Here is a 21507-nt window from a genome sequence, read left to right on the forward strand (position 1 = left end):
CCCAATCTAAGGAAATGCAGGTCTACACATGCAAAGAAAACGATACAACACTTCCATAACTTATAATTAAGTTGAAGTCTGCCTAACATTTGACTTTCTAATGAGTGTAATGAGATTACATGCCTGATGGAAGCATTTGTGCAAAAGCAACTTTCGTGTTTAATGAGGCCCTAATACGGGACAAAATCGAATTATTTTCTCTCATTCTCAAATTCGGTCTCCTGTGTGAAATCATCTTTTAGGGGAGGATGCGAAGACTGGAAGGGGTGAGAGGGTCCATGGCCAAAGCCCTCCTGGGAGCCTCGCGACCCAGAATCTCCGCGTGTCTGGCCAGGCCGCGCTGCGGGGTCGGGCTCGCGGCCTCGCTTTAATTGCTCTTGGACGAGGGCCATGGCACCCGCGGCGCGCGGGGAACCCCTCGGTGGGTCTGAAACTAGGTTAAAGCAATTAGCATGCTGCCGGCATATTGTCCTTCGGCAAGGCCGTGGGTACTGGGGGCGGTTCGCGATTGTACCTTGACTGACCAGGCGGCTGCTAGGCTACACAGGAGCAGCTCGCCTTGGCCGGGTCTTGGCAGAGCCTGCGCGGCCGGCGCGGGGACCGAAGTTCCACGCAGAGGTGCGCGCCTCCTGCTCTGCGCCCGTGCGCTCGCGTCCTTGTCATCCGCCGCCGCGCTACCAGGCTCTTGCTCATAGGTGAGGGCACAGGGGCCGGTCACTGCTTAGGATGCTAGCTGAGCCCAAGCTTTCTGGGTTTTCCAGCTGAGTGACACCTGGCCTCGCCGCCGCTCCTCTCCCCTTCGCTAGGGGGCGACCCTGTGCCCTCTGCCCCAGACTCGTCTGCTCTCCAGATTGCTGACGGAGGAAGACCAGGTTCTGGTGTAGGCAAAACGAAACCGGATTTAGAAATAACCTAGTTTAGGGCTGGGGGTGTAACTCAGTGGTAGAACGCTGGCTTGGCATGCGTTAGACTGGATTCCATCCCCAGCACCGAAAAAAAAAAAAAAAAAAAAGTTGTAGAGATGCCAGGCAGAACAGGCTCCTTCCTCCCTTGCCTCAAAAACCCTGGATTGGGTTGGCAGCGCAACCCCCCACTCAGTGTTCTCCCGGATCTCAATGCCATCGCCGGTTCCATTCCTTCTGAGAACCTGAGTTTCAAATATCCGAAACTGCAACTGCCCAAGGATGAGTGACAGGGCAACTCAAGAGCAACCCATTCTCTCCACCCAGTGGAAGCAGAAAGACCCGTTCCCTTTCCCAGCCCAGAAATTAGCTCTCAGCTCCCACCAGGCACAGCGCCTTCACTTTTATACAATGTGATCAGGCAGAATGAGGGTGACCTTGGGAAAACCATCGTCTGAGCCTCAGCCTTCCTCTCTGAAAAGTGGGAATAACAAATACTATGACCTGTTTGCCCCATGGGTTATTTGAAAGGTAGGATAAATATGTTACTAGTTGGAGTGGATGATGCAGATGAAGGACTACCATGGAGAATCGAAGGCCATCTAAATAAAAACTCAGTTCCCTACTTGATAGCTACCATTTGAGTTCCTGATTTAGTTTTTACCAAGTTAATTATTTTTAAAGATATAGTTTCTCCCATCATGTACTAAACAAATAACTTGTAGAAAAAAAGGTGTAAATAGCATTTATTAACAATGCTTAGAAATAAACTGTATCTGGCAATAAATAAGCATGGAATTTTCTGACCAGAGTTTTTTTCAACAATGCAGAGTTCTGCTAAAGGTGCTGGGGGAATCATTCGCTATTGCATATTTTTAGAAACTCAGGATAAATTATATAAATTATATATATAAAGAGATCATCTATTTCATTAACTTGACAGGATAATAAATAGATAAATAACAGTTGATTGCCATTAGAAAATTTTGATTCTTAAATTACATTTACATTATAGGTATTTACATGTACAATATGCACAGGGACATAATGAGATCCTCAGCCAAATATGAGTCTTCTCAGGACACAAATTCAAAGGGCGGTTCATTTTCTATGTTGTTAAATGCAGATTTGCTGTTGAGTTTTCTGGGGTCCTCTGGGGTCCACACTTTGGCTGTTCGGATAATATTTTGCTCTTTGAGTTGTTTCTCATCAGTCCACGAGAGAGAGTGTCCTGCAAGGGGAGGGAGACCATAATCCGGGTCGCTAGGGGAGGGAGGCCCTGGGGAGGTGAAAAAAGAAAAACAGAGTGTGAATATCCAACCATCTTCCCAGAGGTCCCCTCCGAACTTTTTGGATCCCCCCATGGGCACCTCGACTGAACGGGAGCCTTACAGTTATATTAGAACGACCCTCTTAGTCCACCCCTCAAGCCCTAACCGCCCCCCTCCCTGGAATCTTAGGAGCTGCTGGTGTGGCGGGGACACTTGCCCTCCAGGCAGCCGTCGTCAAAACTTCAGAGGTAAAAAAAACAAAAACAAAAAACCCACGAGAAACACAAGCTCGTGCTCAAGGTCGCAGGTGCCCACCGACCATCCGCCCACCCGTCGGTCCGTCAGTCTGCTTGTCAGTCTGTTCGCCCGACTTTCCCGGGTCTTCGCGTGCAGGTGTCAGTGCCCCCTCTCCCTGGGCTGAGATTCGGACGCACTTACTGGTGCCGCGATGGCAGATGATGACCTTCTGGGCCTGGCTGCCCAGGCTGTCCCCGCCCAGGCGCCCACCGCCGCCGGGTCCCGCGCATCCGCCTGCGCCGCCACCGCGCAATGGCAGATCCGCCTGCACGAGCTCGCTGAGGAAGTTGATGTAGCCGATGGCCAAGCGCAGCGTGTCCACCTTGGAGAGGCGCTTTTCGTAGGGTAGCGTGGGGATGTGCGAGCGCAGCCCCTCGAAGGCGTCGTTGATGGATTGCATGCGTCTCCGCTCGCGGACGTTGGCCGCCTGCCTCAGCTGCTGCAGCTCTGCCTCAGAGCGCACACGACGCCGCCGCCGCGCCGCCGCCGCCGCCGCGCCACTCAGGCCACGCAGCCGCGCCCCTGGGGACAGCACGGCCGCCGCGGCGCACGGGTAGGCCAGGCAGGAGGGTGGCGAGCCCGGCGAGTAGGGGAAGCCGCCGGGGGGCGCCCCTGTCTCGCAGCAATAACCGGCGCCGTCCTCAGGCTCTCCCGGACCCCCAGGGGGCTGCGGGGCGAGCGCATGCGGGGCTACCGAGGGCGCGGGCTGCAATAGCAGGCATGCCCCGTCGCGGTAGCAATACTCGTGTAGCTGGTGGCTGAGGAACTCCACCTCGGCCTGCTCGTCTGCCAGCAGCTCATCGCCATCCTCCAGAGGGTCCCGGGAGGACTGGTCGGTGAAGAAATCTTCCTCGTCAAAATAAGCAGACGGAAAGGCGTCCAGGGCCCCGGGGAAGTGCTCCAGCAGCACCGCGTCCATGCTGTCCGCCGCCACGGGCCAGGGGTCCAGCCGGACTGCCTAGGGTGAGGCTTTGTAAGTGCTGGGTTGCAGTGTTCTCCGGTCCGCCTGCCCCTCCCTACGGGGCCCTGCGCTGGAGGCGCGCGGCGGCAGCCGGACTGCCCGCCCCCAGGCCTCCCTGGAGTGCCCGCCGCCGCGGCGCTCTGGCTGGCGCCCGCGCTGCACTGGGGAGGGCTGGGACCGACTTGCTGAAGCTGAGGGCCGGCACGCGAGGATTCTTATAACTACATCCACAGGCGCGTGCCAGGGACCCGCCGCGCCAGCCAATCAGAGCGCGGGGCGCGGGGAGGAGGGGGCCGGAGGCCCAGGGCGGCGGCAGCGACCGGTGCGCTTTGCTCCCTTTGGGAGCTCCTGGGGCGAAGGGAGGCCGAATTCTTCCCTCTCCTCTGTCGGTTGTTCTCCACCTACCTGCCAAAGCGCAGCTTCAGGGGTACCTGTAACCCGCGGCGCCCGACACTTGTCCCCGCGCACTCCCCAGCGCAGTGCTCTGTCTTTCCACACCCGGGCTAGGGCAGTCGCACGCAGCCATAAAAGATCCTAAGGGTGCAAGAGTTGACCTCCAGCGGTGTTCATACCACCTTTGGAGTCAGCGCAGAAACCGCTGGCAGCCTGAACCGTTAGAGCGGCTGCACTCAGGGGCCGGGTTGGTGCATTTCGCCATCCCATACCCGGCGCGCACGGAGCTCGGACATGGGTTCTACTGGGGGCTTCTATCCCATCACCAGGCCTTTCAAGGGCTCTGGTGAAGTTTTCAGGATGTGCTAGTGGGGTCGGAAGGCGACCTAGTCCCACTCCTAAAGAGCGCAGACTCAGCGCACTGTCTAGGAGCGCGCCTAGGGGACGCCGCCCTTGGCTGGACTAGCCTCCCCTGCCCTCCCCTGCAGGGGAAGAGGGGATGGGGAGAGGAGACGAGGGCTGCCTCCGAGAGCAGCTCAGTGGGGCGCATTTCTTCTGAGAGCAAATCGAGACCCTAGGGGATCTGAGCAATAAACCCGGTACAAAAGGAGTCAATTGAAGCTCCTGCTCTGGAGCAGTCCAGAGGGAGGGCATTGAAGTTAAAGGGCAGAATGTAAACCATTTTAAAAGCCTGTCTCTCACCTTTCTGGCCACTGCGACCATTCCTCAATGATTTCTTTCTTTCTCGACCTTTCTCTCCCTCTCTCTCTCTCTCTCTCTCTCTCTGCCTCTCTCTCAGACACACACACACACACACACACACACACACACACAAACACACTCACACCCCGCGTGCATTCTCTCCTAAGACGCTTTATCGCAGACTGCAGGGCAACTTGAATTCCTCACTTTAAAAGCAACAAAGAAACACTTTCAGCGTCCGGGCAATTCGTGTTAAAAGCCAGGCTCCAGTTCCATACCGGGAGAGTTAAGAAGGGCAGCCACCATGCGTATTGCCTCAATAGAGCACTAGAGGAGTTGTCTTCCAGGGTCAGACGCTTCCTTTCTTAGACAATTGTCCCAGCAGAGGTTTCTATAGGTTACTCAGAATCCCTTCAAAATCTAAGTCCATGCCTCTGAAGAACGGTGACTTAACACACTTCTCGGTTTCAGACATTTCACTTTCTTTAACCGTAGTGTTAAGCCCAAAAGAGATATAAGATTTGAAGATGAGAGGTACCCTACCTTGAATTGTCAAGAACCCCACTGTTTTTCAGCTGCTTCTTTCTTATGGTCATGCCTCCTTCATAGTGTGGTCGTTGTTCATAAGTGGATGCAGATATGGTCCAGGTTTCCTGTGATGAAGGCTGAGTTATAATTTTCTTAATTTGGATTTCTCTTTGTGACCCCAAAGGCAGAGAAGCTATGGGATGTTGGGGGACGTTTGTAAAGACCAGGGTTCTAAGCTACCGTTGTGTACCCAATTCCCTTTACATTGGAAAGGTCCTTTCCTGTCCTTACTTGGTTAGAATAAAACCAAATGGATTCATCCAAAGACTTGCAAGAGTAACAGATGACCAGAATTCAATACCTTATTGAAATATTGATAACCACTCACTAAAGAAAAGACTGACTGATCCTACAAAGTCCCTCTTTCATTGACTGAGAGACTTCTCTGATAGCCTAGGTGGTTCTTGAGAAAATGTTTGGGTCATGAAGATGGAGGGAGGGTACTGGGATACTTGGGAGTGAGTGCATAAGTATCTTTTTATTCAATATGATTATAACAGTCTGCATCCACAAAATTGTCTTACATTTGTTTGATGAGTTTATGAGAGAGTTCCAGAAATCTGGGGCACTTAGGTGACCTAGTGGGAAATCAACAGTGGGAGGGAAATGTTGCTGTCTGGTGAGGTTGGGCAGAGCTCACATTGGAAACTCCAGCATCTCCTGGGCCCATGTGGATGAGCAGGGTAGGAGGAAGAAAGTCCTCATTTGTTGTCCCCATAACATTCCCTCCTTCTTTTCCTCTTCCCAACTCCTGACCCCAGTGTTTTCTCTTGGAGAATTGCTGGCTGTCTGCACACTGGTCTTGTTGAGAAGCTAGGACTAGACCTGTAGACACACACACACACACACACACACACACACACACACTCCTTAAGTAAGACATGATTGTTCTTTTCTCTAATAAAAAGAAGAAAGAGTTCTCTGCTAATAAAGGAAATTTTCTCTGGGTCACTGGAGGTCAAAACAGTGTGGATGGCGGCCCTCTGCCACTCGGAGCAACAGGTTGGATGAGGAAAAGACTGGAACTGAATGTTGTCTTGCCCTCCTAGTGGCTCCAACTCTCATTCCAGCCTTGGCTCCACACTCCAGGATCCTCTGGGCAGTGGGGGATCCTGTGGGGGACTTCTATGGAAAGGTTCCAGTTAGTTTATGCACAGAAAAAACTGATCTTAGAACTTACACTGCTCCATCCTCTGCTAAACTCCTGCTTCCCCTCTTCTCCACTCTGTCCTCATGAGAAATGTCCCCAAGAATCTTATAAAGAACCCCTGCCTCATTAGAAGGTGCCATCCTACTGCCGAGATGGGCAATGGAAGGGACACTTGGCTTCCCTACTGCCAAACCCTGGTAGGACTTTCAAGACTTCTTCAAACCTTTCTGCAGAGGTTCATTGCCAACTGGTTGTCCTGGGCCTGGTGGACTCCCAAACCTCCTTTGGGCTGCCTCAACCCTCTCCTGGGTTCTCCATTCCAGGAAACACCCTAGCAAGGGCCACTGAGGTTGAGCCTTGACCTCTTTCTTTCTCCACCTCCCCTCACCTGTGACCTGTCCCTGTTCTCCCCCCATTCCCAGGAGTCTCAGGGACCTGAACGTGTGTTCATTTGTTTTCCATCAAACATTTTCCAACTTCTCGGAGCAGTGATGGTGGGGTTTGAACCCAGGCCCCTATCCCTTCCTCGGGTGAATCTGGGCAGAGAGCATAGTGAAGCAGGTACTTATGGTCGTGACTCATGGTCTATTTACAGTTTGAAAAATGGGTCCATGAAGCAGGGTGCGGTGGTACACACCTGTAATCCCAGCTGCTCAGGAGGCTGAGGCAGGAGGATTGCAAGTTCAAGGCCAGTCTCAGCAACTTAGTGAGACCCTATCTCAACTAAAAAATAAATAGGCCTATGTTGTTAAGTACCCCTGAGTTCAGTCTCCAGTAGGCCCCAAATGGGTCCACGTTCATTCTTCCAGGTCCTCCTGTCTCCTGCCCACCTCAGCTTGGAAACTCAGGGTGAGGGTAGGTGGTGGTTTGTCCTTTCCTTTGCCCCATCCCCTTTCTTTAGCACTTCCTCAATCCCTGACCCAAGGTATTTTTCTTCGCCCCACTTGAGGACCCAGTACACTCATCAATCCGTTCCTTTATCTTTATGCTCTTAGGAAAGAGGATTTGAAAAATAAAATCAGAGTTCATAAAGTCCTCTGAGGCCCAGCAAGATTCTGTGACTCCCCTAAGACCACACAGCAGGATAATGTCGGTCCCAAACCACCTCAGCACAGTGATGGTTCCACAGGCTGCTGAGAGCAACTCAGCTTCTCTCACCCATAAAAGGTGTGTTTATATTCATGAGCACTGTGGTCTATCCAAACCTCTTCTAAAGCAGCCCAGAATACCAATCACTACCTCCTGGCCTTGACTCCTGGCTTCACTGCATGGACCACAGCACCAACTGAGATCAAGGAATGATAATGGCTAAAGAAGAATTTGCTAAACGTGTGGTTTCCTGAGTAAGACAAAGTATGCTAAGTCGAATTTGAGATCAGGTGATGATCTCTAGTCTCAGAAATCACATTCCACTTGGAAGACCTACTCTGTTCTCATGATCTTGTGGCATTTTCTCCCATTCCAGAAATGACTGGTATAGATGATGTTGAACTCTTGGTTTGGTGCATGAAACCAGGGCTTTGTGCATACTGAGTTGAGCACACAACATAGCTGAGTTAAACCCTCGGTCTTTTGAACTCCTGCTCCCTCTCTGTTCTCACCATACTCGATCATATTCTGAACCATCTCATTCTATCCTATGATAGAAGGAAAAGATGCTAGAGAAGATGAAACATGAACATGATGGACTTGCAGATATCTTTATCACCTAGCCTCATAATTCTGCAAGCTAAAAAGTGTTCTTTCTTATTCAACAGGTGACTAATTAAGGCTCAGCCTTCCACCCAAGGTTATGAGCTCAGTGAGAGGAGCCAGACCCAATGCCAGGTTTGGCTGACTCCATCTATGTGTGTTTCATGTCATCTCTCTGCCCCTTCCTTGTCTCTATACTTAATATATTTTGTTTCATATGAGTTTCACAACCTTGGCTCCTATGGCAGTCCTTTGAGAGAAATGGGTCAAGTATTTTTATCATTTCCAAGTGGAAACAGATTCAGAATGGCTAGCTTGCCCCCAGTGGCAAAGCTGGCACCAGGGGCCATGAGTGCAAATGAGTGGATTTCCAACTCCAGGGAGTGTGAGGTGGAGGGTCTCCACACCATGTGGGAGGGTTTCCCCTGACACCCTCTCCATTCTGAAGTTGCTCAGGCTAAAATATAAATAAAACTGGGCTATGTCCCATTGGGAGATGAGGGTTGCCTTGAGCTAGAGCAAGTCCAAGGCTGAGTGCCTGCCTCCTTCCTTGTGGCCTTGTGTTTCTCATTGTTAAACATTAATCATTAAAAGGAGAAACACCTGAATGTTGATAGAATGACCCAAGTAAGTGTTCTCTGTCATGCCAAAGTTTATAAAGCTCCTGAGCTTTGTCCTTCAGCCTTGTTATTCTGGAAGGTGTTTGAACTTTAGTAATGTAAACATTGCAAGTCATTATTATCAGACTTCCGCATCTTGACCTCCAAAGTAAGCAGTGGAAAGAAAAAGAAGGAATTCAATAGAAACAGGAATTTATTCCCCACATCTATTCCTTTCTTTTCAAAGCTATGTATTTTCTTGCTTCACATCCGTCAGTGGGGTCCTTTAGTGAGTTCTGTTACAACCATATAATGGAATATTTAGCTAAATAAAAGAAGCAAGAGGGACTAGCATGGTCCCACCTGCATTTTAAGAAGAGGACAGTAAGCATGTGTCAGTGCATCTGTGTAGTCATCAGTATCCCTAGATGAACACACAAGAACCTGGTGGCATTAATTCTATCAAGAAATGAAATGGGTAGTTTGTGCATAGAATTTTTCATTGTATAACTCTTTTACTTCTTTTGATTTTTGTGAACATACACTCAGGAAGTTTTTAAAAATGTTAATGAACTTATTTTGTAAAAAAGAAAAATGTTGGCGTTCATGATGTCTTCATGAAATGGATATTAGCTTGTGCCATTTTCAACAAGTACCCTTCAGTAGGTGGAATCAGCATGGGCTGGCAGGGACAGGTAGATACAAGGTAGGTTCCTTCTGTAACTGATTTTTGCGTGATGTGCAGTTGAAAAAGGATGACATGGGACGAAATGTTGTTACCTGCATGAAATAAATATTGAATAAAATCCAGAGGGATTTGATGACATAAAGGAAATTGAAAATTACTAAATACTCATGAAAACTACCACATGTTCTACATTGTTTGTGGTTCCACAACCTCCAGGTGAGTACTACTATCATTGTGGTCTGTTTTCTTCCATTCATTTCTAGTTCTGTGGCTTGCATTTTTCACTTGATAGCATTTCCCCATAATTTCCCCTATATCTTTACGGATAGGTTTTAATGGTGGCAGGATGATTCATCACATGCCTTCGCTGCTGGATAATTTTATTTTCTTTAGCACCATTCACTCCATTTAAGAACTCACAGTTCATTCTGCTCATGAATTTTGCAATAACTAGGAAACCTTTGTATTCTATCTGTGATCTGATCTTACTCCTTGCCTGGTAGGTCATTATTTTGCTTTCCCTCAGAATTGTTCCACTTCTTATCCATAACACCTTTCACTCATGTCTGTGGTCCTGAAGATGTTGGGGTATTGCAGTGAAAATCTCGTTGTGGCTCCTTTTTAAAACCCCATGTAGAACAAAAATGTTTGCTCAGCTGGGTGAATCTGTGCTTAAAGTATACATTGAATGATGCCTGGTTCAAGCAGGGAAAGCACCCAGTATTATTTAAGAACAACAAATTTTTAAGGGAAAGCTTTTGAAGATCCCAGACATCAGTTTCCATGCTTGAGCTTTGTAAGAGATAAGAATTCTGTGAGTCCCTTCCTGTGGATCAGGTTTTGTCACCTTAGTGTGCCTCTACTCCTACATATGCAAAAAGAAATTATAATAGTTCATTTGATTATTTTTAGGATAAACTGAACTAATAAATATAATTCATATATGCAGTGCCAGGCCCACAGTAGTAGCTGCTCAGTTAGTTATTTAGTAATGGTGAAATGGATGAGGGTATATCATTGGTGAGAAGTAAGAACACTCTTACTTGGATAGAGTTGTTCTGGTGATTGTCCCCCTCTAGCCAACAACCTAGATTTTCAGTGGACAAATAACAACAAATACATCAACAAATGCTGAGCTTGATTTGTTATTGACATTGAATGCAATGCACTGGTCAGCTGCTCTCCTATCTTGGGAGTCATCAGGATTAGGCCTACTTCTGGATTTTTGCTAATGCTCATGGCTCAAAAGTGCAGTCTGGAGAAGTAGTCCACTTACACGGTCCAGCAAAAAGTGGTGTAGGGGCAGAGCAAGCCCTCAGCACCGGCAGGGGCCTCCAAGCAGTCTTCCTCCATCTCTCCTGCAGTGTCCCTCTCTGAGCCACTGTTAGACAGACACCAGGACCTTGAGGGCAGGTGTCCGGTAGAGGCTGGCATTTCCCTCTCATTCTCACCAGCCCTGCAGAGAAGTCAAGAGTGTTTTTCTCAGTCAGGCTGGTCATGGGACACCATTGCAGCCCCATCTGCTTGTCCCTCTGTGGTCTCCTCCCCACAAGGGGACTATTTCCATAATGGGGATGGGTTTTGCTTATGGAGACCTATCCTTGGACCTGTCATTCCCAGGGGCCTCTCATTTTCTAGAATAATATTTCTTAAATGAATGCTGCATGACTTCATGACAACAATTTTTCACTTTTGTGACATCATTTAGATGATTATTTCTAAAAACTATGACGATAAAGCATGAGCAGTCTCTGGACCATCTAGTTGACGCCTTCTAAATGGGTCCTGCCATTGGACCATTTACGCCCATGACTCTTGAGTTTACACCCATGCTTTGGACAGCAGTGGAACCAACTGGGCTACTGGAACTGGTACAGCTAAAGAAACACACTTTGCTTGTGCAAAGAAAAGACCAAATGGTCACACAAGAAAGATGACAAAGCAATCGTGGTAGTTGAATTAAACTGGGGGTAAAGACTGAATCATCACATGGACAGGGACCAACACTGTGTCAACTCTGTAAGAGGCATATGTCATTATGACAATGTCATTATCATCTGTCACATTAAGGTTATTTTGAATTTTATTCATTAGATTTTTTATAAATATTTTTTAGATATCGATAGACCTTTATGTTATTCATTTATTATATGTGTTGCTGAGAATTAAACCCTGTGCCTCACACATGCTAGGCAAGTGCTCTACCACTGAGCCACAACTCCAGCCCCTGATTAATTTTTTATTTTACTTATTTTGGGGTTTGGTAGTTACATAAAAGCAATGCATACACATTTTATATTTGTAACTATTTATGGAATTTCATATTAATAATAATTTACTATGACACTGAGGGCCCATTAAAGTTTTTGCCTGCTTTTGAGGTGCAAGGGATTGCATCCAGGGCCTTCTACGTGCTAGACAGGCACTCTACCAGTGAGCTACATCCTCAGCCCTCATGAAAGGTTTTATTGGTCAGTGTTTTGTTTTTCTATGAAAAAGATGGAGATTTTCTAGATAGCAGGTGTACACGTACATGTCAATAATCACATGTATATGCATACCTACATACGTTACAGGGACAGTTTAAGAAACACTGCTCCAGATGATTATCTAATACACATTTTTGGCTTTAGGAGTCAGCGGGAAGGAGGGCAGGAAAGTGAAGAGGAAGTGAGGCAAGAGGAGGGAGAAGAGGTGAGGGGAAGTCTCGAGGGCTAGAAACACATGGAAGGGTGCAGGTGGAAGAATCTGAAGTCACATTTGATATCTGCTCCACCCCTTACAGCTGTTTGTTCCTGGATATGTTATTTAATATTGAATGTTGAGCTCATTTCCTTGGCTCTGGCAATGGAAAGAAACAATCATGTCCACCAGAAGGACTGTGGTGGAAAGTTAATGAAACCGTATGTACAAGCACTCTGAATCACAGCAGGGACTCAATGCCACTTCCTTCCTGATTCCTTGTACTCAGTGGTTAATCTGTAGCTTTTTAAATGTCTATAGAAAGAAAAAGGCTTGAATGGGAAGTGATACCGCAGGCATGTGAAGAGCTGAAGAGGTCTCTCTCCCTTGGCATTTTTCTCCTTGAGCCTCAATGTCTATGTAAAGGAATCACCTTGAAAGCCAGTTGTCTCACAGGGGTGGTGGCACACACCTGTATTCCCAGTGGCTCAGGAGGCTGAGGCAGGAGGATCTCGAGTTCAAAGCCAGGCTCAGCAGCTTAGCAAGGCTCTAAACAACTTAGCGAGACCCTGTCTCAAAATAAAATACAAAAAGGGCTGGGGATGTGGCTCAGTGGTTGATTGCCCCTGGGTTCAATCTCCAGTCCCAACAACAACAACAACAGAAAAGTTATCTCCCAACTTTTTTGGCTGAGCACCTCATAATATTTTGGATAAAAGTCCTGACTTCTGTAACAAATATCTAACTATAAGAGTGATGAAAATACAGAGGGTCTCTGACTTATGATGGTCTGACTCACAAATTTCTAACATTAGGCTGGTATGAAAGCAATACATGTACAGTAGAAACTGCACTTTGAATTTTGATCTTTTTCCAGATAGTGAAGCGTGGTGTGATACTCAGGGTGGGACAGGAGCAGCCAGGGACATCCAGTTTCACATTTGTTCAGGAGGGTGAATGGCTGGTACTTAAGTGACGGTCCTGTGTGGACAGCTTTCTGGATGTTGTGGTTTGGGTTTTTGCATCCCGTCCTGTCTACAAAATGTCCATCCATGTATGCATGTGGGATATTCACCACTTTATTATACAATAGGCTTTGTGTTAGATGATTCCCCCAACTCTTGGCCAAGGTAAGTATCCTGAGCATGTTTAAAGCAGGCTAGGCTGAGGTATGATGTTTGGAAGGTTAAACTGTGTTAATTGCATCTCTGACTTAACTCTATATTCATCTTACAATGGATTTATCAGAATGAAGCCCCACTGTAAGTTAAGGAGCATCTGTACAACATTATATCTCTCTCATATAATAGTCTGAGCATAACAAATCCAAAGTTTATATGATGGCAAAATGGGTTGGAGGACCAGCTTCCTCTTAACTTGTTGCTCTGTCTTTCTAAAACATGGCTTCTCATCCTTCAGTTCAAGATGGCTGCTCCTGCTCCTATCATTGTGTCTGCATCCCAGAAGAAGAAAAGGGCACACTTTCTGGAACATAACCTGAAGGTTGCACACATCATAGTAGTCATATTTAATTGGTCTGAGCCATTGTATGACCACATCTAGCTGCAAGGGAAGCAGACCAACATAGTCTTGAGTTAGGTGACCATGTTCCTAGTTAAAACTTGGAGTGTTGTCAAAAAAGGAGGGGAAAACATTATGTGTTGTGGGAGTGGGATGGAGACTAGCTGTGCCTGACATAGTTAATTACCATTTTTGAATATGCACTCTTGTGATTCCTATATGTATTTATGCATTTAAAATAGTATACCCATAAGACTCTGCTAATACGTTTGGCACATTTTTAAAAATGCACAAAAAGAAGTTTTTATGAAGATGAGTAAAAATATAAGTGACATTCTAATGTTTTTTCCTGTACCCCAACAGAACACCTTAGAGCCTACTAGTTCTATATAATGCCAAGCAATCACTTAAATCTCTTTTTAAGTTTTGTTGATTTTCATTCTTGTAATGAAGTTATAAGCAATGCAGAAATACTGAGGGCAGGTTCCACACATCCTGTTTTAAGCCCTAATTAATTTACTTATCCCTTTAAGAAATATTTTAAGCACCAACTACATTCAAGACACTGTGTTAAAGGTGAGGGATACAGAGATGAATAAGATGCAGTTGCTGTCCCAGTAGGAGGGGAGGGGAGCAGTTAATTCCACTCCAGAGTACTAAGGGGTGTAGCTGAGGTTCAGGGACTCTGCCTGTCCAAGAGAGGGGACAGAGGAGGCTTGGTGCAGGGGGCGATGTTGAGCTGGTGGTGTAGCTTAGTGGCATATCATGTGCTTAGCATGTGTGAAGCTGTGGGTTCAATGCCCGGCACCAGAAAAGGAGGAGAATGCTGTCCAACTATTTTAGTGCTGGGGGAACATGACCACAGAGGAGGGACAAAAATGTGAAACTGAACGTATTGTCCAAAGCCCGGAGGTGTGTGATAGCTGTTGGGCATTGAGCTCCCAACTTTAAGCAATGCCCAGGATCAGTGCCTTTTAAGAAGGCTCTTTGTACCCCCTCCCCATCCCGGGCAGGGAGTGGCCTCATGATGACCACATGGATGCCCCACCAAGACCCGTGTCCTCAAAGAATACCCCGTGCTCCAAATTATCCTTTTTGCCCTCTTTAAAAGCCGATTATTTCAGGGCCATTGATCTCAGCTAGAGGCCATAAAGGAACACATCTGCTCCACTAAGGTACGAGCAAAACATAGCAACCAAACTCTATCTCTCTGGCACTTGGTTAGTACCCTTGAAAGGTAATGCCATAAATCACAGGAATGATTTTTTTAAAAGTGAGGCATTTGTGGCCCTACTGCATTGAAAGCATATGTGGGAGGTGGTCAGGGATTGTCTCATGTCCCTTGAATCTCACTTTTATTTAGCCTTTGCCAGACTTGGAAACCTGTGGCCCTCGTGGTAAAATGTCTGTACTCTCACATGTCCTGATCCTTGGTGACTTTTTTTTTAAAAGGTTGGTGCTTGCCAGACTGGAACACAAACCCACTGTAAAAATCCATGATGCAGCTAGGAATATGTGTGGTGAAACAGAGTGCCTTAAATGGAGCCGAAGCTGCATGGTTTTGATATGTCCCTACCTCAATTTAGACAGGCGTGAAGGATAATTGATGTGGTTGACTTTAGAGGCCCCCAAAGCACTGGACACTTTCCCTCTTCAGCCTGACAGGTTTGAGCAGAGAAGAGAAGGGGCAGAGGGCTCACAGTGCACATCCAGTGCTTTATGAAGATACTAGTAGTGACTAGAAGTTGGCCTGGAAAGCTTCCATCAGAGCTGGTGGGGGAGCTGGTGGGCACTGACACCCCAGACCTTCTTCCAGATAGATGAGAGTTCATCCTTCCCTAGACTCTTGGAGGGGAGATGGGGCCCTGTGACTTGCCCCATGTGGCCTCTGGAAGGAAACATGAGCCGTACATAGCGTGTCTCCTGCTTCTCCTATAATGGCCGTCCAAACAGCTTGAGACAGAGTACCTGTTGCCTGAGGACCTCGAGGGACTGTGGTGATCAGGGTCCCTCTGCAAACTGTCATGGAACAAGCAGAGGCTAGAGACAAACTGGTTGTGCGAAGCCACCAAGCTTTGGGGGTTGCTGCTATGGCATCACCTGACCTGTCTGATGCACCTGTGCTGTGGCACCTTGGGTCACCGAACAGCCACACGGTACATTGTGCACTGGGTTAACAGCTTGAACTAATTCAGACATCAAATGGGGCCTGTGGCCTGAGGTACACAGACCTCCTAGGATCTGAGGACAGAAAAATATTAAGGCTTTGGGAAGGCAGCAGTACCACAGGCTGCAGGAGCTGAAAATTCTCTATATCCATTCTCTTCTTCATTTAGTAACAGACGTCTTAGAATTTTAGTCCGGCACAGGGTCACCCCAAATAAAAACATTTCCTAACTCACCCTTGCATCTCTGTGTGGCTGTGAAACTAACTTCTAACTAATGGGTTGTGGACAGAAGTAAGGTTCATCGTTGGGACTCTGTTTTTGAAAGAGAAATACATGCCCTGTGTTGTCACTTTCCCTCTTTTCCCTTGTTGGAAGGCTGAGGCAACAGGAGTTGGAGCAGCCATTTTGAATCATGAGTTGATAAGCTATATGTTGAGGACAGATGAGTAATTACAGAGAAGGAACCTGAGTGTCTGACATCATTTAGACCCCATGCCAAGCCTCAAACACCTAGTCAGTTTTGTTTTGTCTATAATCCTAATATATATGTATAATAATTTTTCTTATGCAGAAGTCAAACTTGTATCCTAGTTAACAAACCGTGACCTGGAAGTGTGTCCAGATATTCTCTTCATGTTTTCTGTTGCCTTGCACATCTTCATTCTTTTTATTTTCTACGGACAATTTCTCTTCTTTCCAGTATTTGTATAGAAAACAGAAGTACTATGTTCTCTTGTGCAACACACATTTATTGAGTGTCTATTTTATGTTGGGAACTATGATACTCACTAGTGGCATATCAATGAATGAAACAGATTATTTTTTTCATGGAGCTTATAGACTAGTGAGAATACAGAGAAAAGAGAGATAAACTTGAAATTGAATTGTTGTGGCATTTGAAGAAATAAAGGAATTTATTGAGGATAAAGTAAAGAGAAGGAAAGATAGTGGACTGAGACAAACATCATTACCCTGTGTGCATGTATGATTCCATGAATGGTGTGAATCTACATTGTGTACAACCATAGAAATGGGAATGTTGTACCCCATTTGTGTACAATGAATCAAAATGCAGTCTGCAAAAATAAAAATAAAACAGGATAAAGTAAAGAGATGGGATGAGGATACAAATAAATATCCTCCACTTAGAATAAGGAAAGCCCTATATGTTTTGTTATGGAGTTTGGCATTATATAGACAAATCATTTCTAGAGTGGATAAGCTCTACTGGGATATGGGAAGAAAATATTAGAACTATCATTTGTATTTTGATCTCATTTTCTTAAATGTGTATTTTATGCATTCTTCATAATGCACACTATTGAGTAGTACAGTAGCACATGTTTGTAAGTTATAAATAATCAAGGAATGAAAAACCACAAAAGAATTTTAAATGGGGGAATAACATGGTAAATCTTACCATTTAGAAAGGATATTTAGGCTGCACTGTGGGGAATGGATGGGCACAGAGCAAGCCTGTAGTGCGGAAGACCAATCAGAAGGCTGCAGAGGGCTGAGAGAGTGATGGCCTGATTGGAGCCATCCTGATTGGAGGTGGCGGGCAGATTGGAGCAATATTGTGGAAGGAGGATTGTGACTACTGACTGTGGGGCTTGGAAAAATACAAGAAGCAAAGAATGAGACCTAGGATTCTGCTTCTGGCATGGAGACAAATGTTTGACCTGTTGCTGAAATTGTAGGCAAGAAAAAGTTTGTAAATTGTCCTTAAATTGGGGGACATGGAAATGACTGGCAAGAATGACTAAAAACTTTCAGTGTGTGAGCCTGAATGCATCAGATTGAGGACTGCATCAAGATGAAGAAATAGAGACAGCTATTTGAGGGAACTTACTCAAGACATGGTTGAGAATATAGTAAGAGGCAAGTGGTGATTTCCCTTTATTTTTTACAAGGGAAAAGACTTTTTCTTCTCTAGTCTCTCCCCTTTCTTCTCCTCTTAAACTATCTTTTTCAGACCCACAATCATCTTTATTTTTTTTTTTTTCACCACCCCTGGCCTAACTTTTCTCTTTAAGATGACTCAGTTTTACTCAGTCAAAAGCTAATGATTTTTTTTTTTTTACAAATAAAAGTAATGATGGAGCTGCACACCTGTAATCCCAGTGACTTGGGAGGCTGAGGCAGGAGGATTGCAGGTTCAAGCTCAGCCTCAGCAATTTAAAGGCCCTAAGCAACTCAGCAAGACCCTGTCTCAATCAATCAATCAATCAATCAATAAAAATTTAAAAAGGAAGGAAGAAAGAAAATTAGTATGCAATGGGGCATGTGTGTAATCCCAAATACACAGGAGGCTGAGGCAGGAAGATCAATGATGAGTTGGAGGCCAGAATGGGTAATTTAGTGAGACCCTGCCTCAAAATAAAAAAATATAAAGGGCTGGGTACAGAGCTCAGTGGTAGAGCACCACCCCTGGGTGCAATTCCCAATACTGGATAAAAGAAGCAAAGAAAATTACCAGCTAAAATTAGACACAGTAAGGAAACATCTAGGACCTTTGGAAGTTCCTTTGGACACTCACAACTTCTGTTTGCTTCATTCTTTCTCAAGTTAGAACTGAAAATCATCTAACAGCTCTTAAGAGCCTTAATATCATAGTGGTATTTTGTGTACTATTTTCCTTAATATTTGAACCAGGAAAGCCTTTGGGAACCGACTTGGAAAGCAGATTTCATTCACAATCTCTTTCTTAACAGGAAAAGCATTTTGAGGTTTTGCATTAGAAGACAATTTGAGGGGCTTGAGTTTTTGGCTTGCCTGGATTTTGTGGGCACACAGAAGCACAGGAGTGAGGGCACAGCAGTTCCTGGAGATGGAAGGAGCTCATACACCTTCCTTGGTTTCTTCTGGGCAGAGAGTGACTGGCACTGGAGAGAGAAACACTGCTTTAAATAAGAGCAGCTGCTAAAAGAGGATCAGGTCCATCTTTGCACAGGAAGACAGACAAGGAGAGGGTGGGTCTACGTGGGAAGTTGAAGCCTCTCCCCTTTATTCTCTTCTCAAACAATCCTTTTCAGACACACAGTCTTCTTTATTTATTTATTCATTCCTTTTTTACCATCCCTGGTCCAACTTTTCTCTTTAAGAAAAGCACTCAGTTTCACTCAGAAGGTAATGATAGGGGCTGGGGCTGGGGCTCAGTGGTAATGCGCCCACCTGGCACACGTGAGGCCCTGGGTTCCATCCTCAGCACCACATAAAAATAAAATAAAGGTATTGTGTCCACCTACAACTAAAAAATATATATTTTTTAAAAAGGTAATGATAGATAGCACAAATAAAAGTAATAATGGCCTTTGCGCCACCACTGATGACCTTGCACAGGAAGTCAGACGAGGAGAGGGAGGGTCTATGTGGGAAGTTTATGTCAAGTCCAGGCAGGCCGCTGGGGGACCAAACAACCCACCATGTGGGCAAAAATGCCCCTTCCCTGACAGCGCTGGCCTGGGATCTTTGCTTTAGAACTAGGTCTCGGCTGGGGAGAAGCACCAAACCTCTCCAGACTGCCTTCTCCATCGAGCGAAGCCGGCAGATAAGGTCCAGGAGGCCCCCCACATCTCGCTGCTTTCTCTATCAGCCCCTAGGACCTCCTTCTGCAGGCTAGGCTGGCTGCTATGGCCGCAAAGGAGCCAGAGGCCACCGCGGGAGTGGCGGTTTAGCCGGAGACCCCTCCCCGCTCGCTCCCTGCCGGCCCTCCCTCCCCCTCCCGGGGCGATTGTATAGCAGACACCTGCAGCACGGGCGGCCGCTGGGGCTTCCCGACACAAGGCGCTGGTACCTGAGCCCTTGACTGGTAATGCACCATAAACGTCTCCTTTCAGGCCCTTTCAGAGCTGGAGCGCGGAGGTCACCGTGTCTACAAACCCCTCTGTGTCCTCCAAGTCTCCCGGGCCCCGGCGCCCCGGCCTCCAGCCGCAGAGCACGCCGGTCCGTGGGAATCCCAACACTTGTGCTCGGCGAGGCCGGCGGGGCGGGGGCGGGGGAGCGGGACCACCCGGCCCTCCCCCGGCCCAGCCTCCTGCCCGCCCAGCCGCCCGTTCATACAGCTCAGCCAGTGGAACGAATGGGGTGACGCGGTCCCAGACGCTCGCGGAAATCAAATCATAAGGCTGGACCCGACCCCTTCCTCCCCGGTCCCGCGGTCGTCGCCCACTCGGTCCCAAAGATACAACGTGGGCTCCTGGCCTGCCATCATTGCGCCCCAGCTTCCTCTTCCTCTTGGGCGTGCACATCCCAAAGGCGACTTTATTCCGTTTGGGCCCCAGCGCAGCTAAAATCAAGGCTCCCTGGGACGTGACCCTGGCCTTGGGCCGGCCCCTGCTTGGCGCACATAGTCACCCGAGGGTTGTACCTATAGTGCAAGTGCCTTTGACCACGCCTAGTGCTGTCAGCAGATATGCGTGTTCTGGGCCCGCTCTGGCGCCAGAGTCGCTGTTGCAAAGGGAACGTCGCTGGCTGGCGGCGGTGGCAAGCGGCCATTAGCCATCTCCCAGACCCAGCAGTAGAGTGCTGAGACGCAGAGGCGGGTTATGGGGAAGGTGTGCCAGTATTTCCCCAATTGGGATTAGGGAGATGCCAAGTGTTTTAGAAAACACCAAGTGTCCAACTCCCGGGCTGGCCTGGCTTTGGCGCAGCTTCCGAGAACTGGTTGCGCCGGGGGATCATGCGAGGGGCTGGCAGAGTCCACTCAAACCTGGCGGGCGAGCCGTGGGTCATCGGTAGAGTTGGCGGGAGGGCGGGGGCTTGGCGGCGGCGCGGGAGGAAGCGCGCGGCCCAATACGGGCGCTTTAGCGCCGCGCGCCCCCTGGGTACGGGGTTACCTGGGGAGCCGGGCTTTGTCGGCCACGCTGGCTCTCCGCGGCCCCAGAACTAATTAAACGCCTCTTTTGGCCGAGGGAAGCCTCGAGTCGGACGGGGGTGGGGCCGTGTGGGGGCGGCATGTGGGCACGGGAATAATCAGCCCCATTCTTGCGCTTCTACAAAACCCGCAGCGCAGCGAGAAGTGAACAGCGGCCGCCTGAATGGAGGTTTCAAAAGGCGACACCTGCAAGCGCGGCCGGTTGTGAATTGAATGGAGTCAAATGCGGCGCCCGCTCGTACCTGAGCCGCGAGCTATTAGCGTCCGGCGCGCCCGTCGCCCGGGCGGGGAAGCGCTCGGCCCTGCCGCCCGCGCTGAATGCAGCAAGCTGCGGCGCGGCCGCTCCATGGGAATGTCGCCACTTGTGCAGCTCGCGGTCGGGAGGGGGTGCGCTGCCCTTTCAGAGACAGACACAATTAGGCAAAATGCTCAATGAACATTATAAATGATGTGCGATCGCTCTGCAGATTGCCTGGCAAATCAAATTATATGGTCGCTCGCGGGCGATTTCCATGTGCTTTAAAAACTTAAACAGGTATTCGCCCATTAAAAAAAAAAAAAGTCAACTCAGGGATTCCGGAAAATAACAACTGAAAGACTCGGTGTTGAATATTCACACGTCCCCTTTGTTAGCGATTGACTTCACAATGGGCTCGGGGAGGGGGTGAGTTTGGACGAGACACATTTTTTACTGTCTTACATACTGCAGAGGAAGGCACCAGAAGTTTGCATTTATTACAACTCACAATTACAGTGAGACTCTCTTTTTTTCTTTTAAGACTAAAATTCTTCTCATAATGAATGACTTGAAAGCTACTGTCATTCTAATCAGATGGAAGAAACATTCTAATCAGATGGAAGCGCGCCCAGGCACACTTGGGGAGGGGGTAGGGAGAGCCCCGCTCTTCTCCCTGGCACTGACTGTTAACCCGCGAGGGAGCTGGGGAAGCCGTGGCTCCGTGCAGTCAAGATTCTGGGACTCCGGAGCGGCCCTGCGGTTCCTTGGCTGCCCACGGG

At 47.7% G+C, this 21507-nt stretch overlaps 1 protein-coding gene and 1 long non-coding RNA gene across 2 annotated transcripts; both read right to left on the reverse strand.

Moving 5' to 3' along the window:
- Nucleotides 1-1787: 1787 nt before the first annotated feature.
- Nucleotides 1788-3389, reverse strand: Ptf1a (pancreas associated transcription factor 1a). The gene is made up of 2 exons (XM_047519877.1): nt 2612-3389; nt 1788-2181 (listed from the first exon to the last, which is right to left on the reverse strand). Exons 1-2 carry the CDS (start codon nt 3387-3389, stop codon nt 1979-1981), a joined length of 981 nt encoding a protein of 326 aa, XP_047375833.1. The 3' UTR covers nt 1788-1978.
- Nucleotides 3390-9043: 5654 nt separating this feature from the next.
- LOC124961479 (uncharacterized) lies at nt 9044-19677 on the reverse strand. Its single transcript, XR_007104252.1, has 3 exons — nt 19411-19677; nt 10520-10699; nt 9044-9335 (listed from the first exon to the last, which is right to left on the reverse strand). It is a non-coding gene; the product is annotated as an uncharacterized LOC124961479 (long non-coding RNA).
- Nucleotides 19678-21507: the final 1830 nt, after the last annotated feature.

This window comes from Sciurus carolinensis, chromosome 12, assembly GCF_902686445.1.
Source record: "Sciurus carolinensis chromosome 12, mSciCar1.2, whole genome shotgun sequence".
NCBI lineage: Eukaryota > Metazoa > Chordata > Mammalia > Rodentia > Sciuridae > Sciurus > Sciurus carolinensis.

What these genes read in the sequence shown, in the direction of transcription:
- Ptf1a (XM_047519877.1), bottom strand. Translation starts at nt 3,389, where the DNA reads ATGGACGCGGTGCTGCTGGAGCACTTCCCCGGGGCCCTGGACGCCTTT. An exon ending in CATCTGCCATCGCGGCACCA is followed by an intron (nt 2,182 to 2,611) that starts GTAAGTGCGTCC and finishes TCACCTCCCCAG; the next exon opens with GGCCTCCCTCCCCTAGCGAC.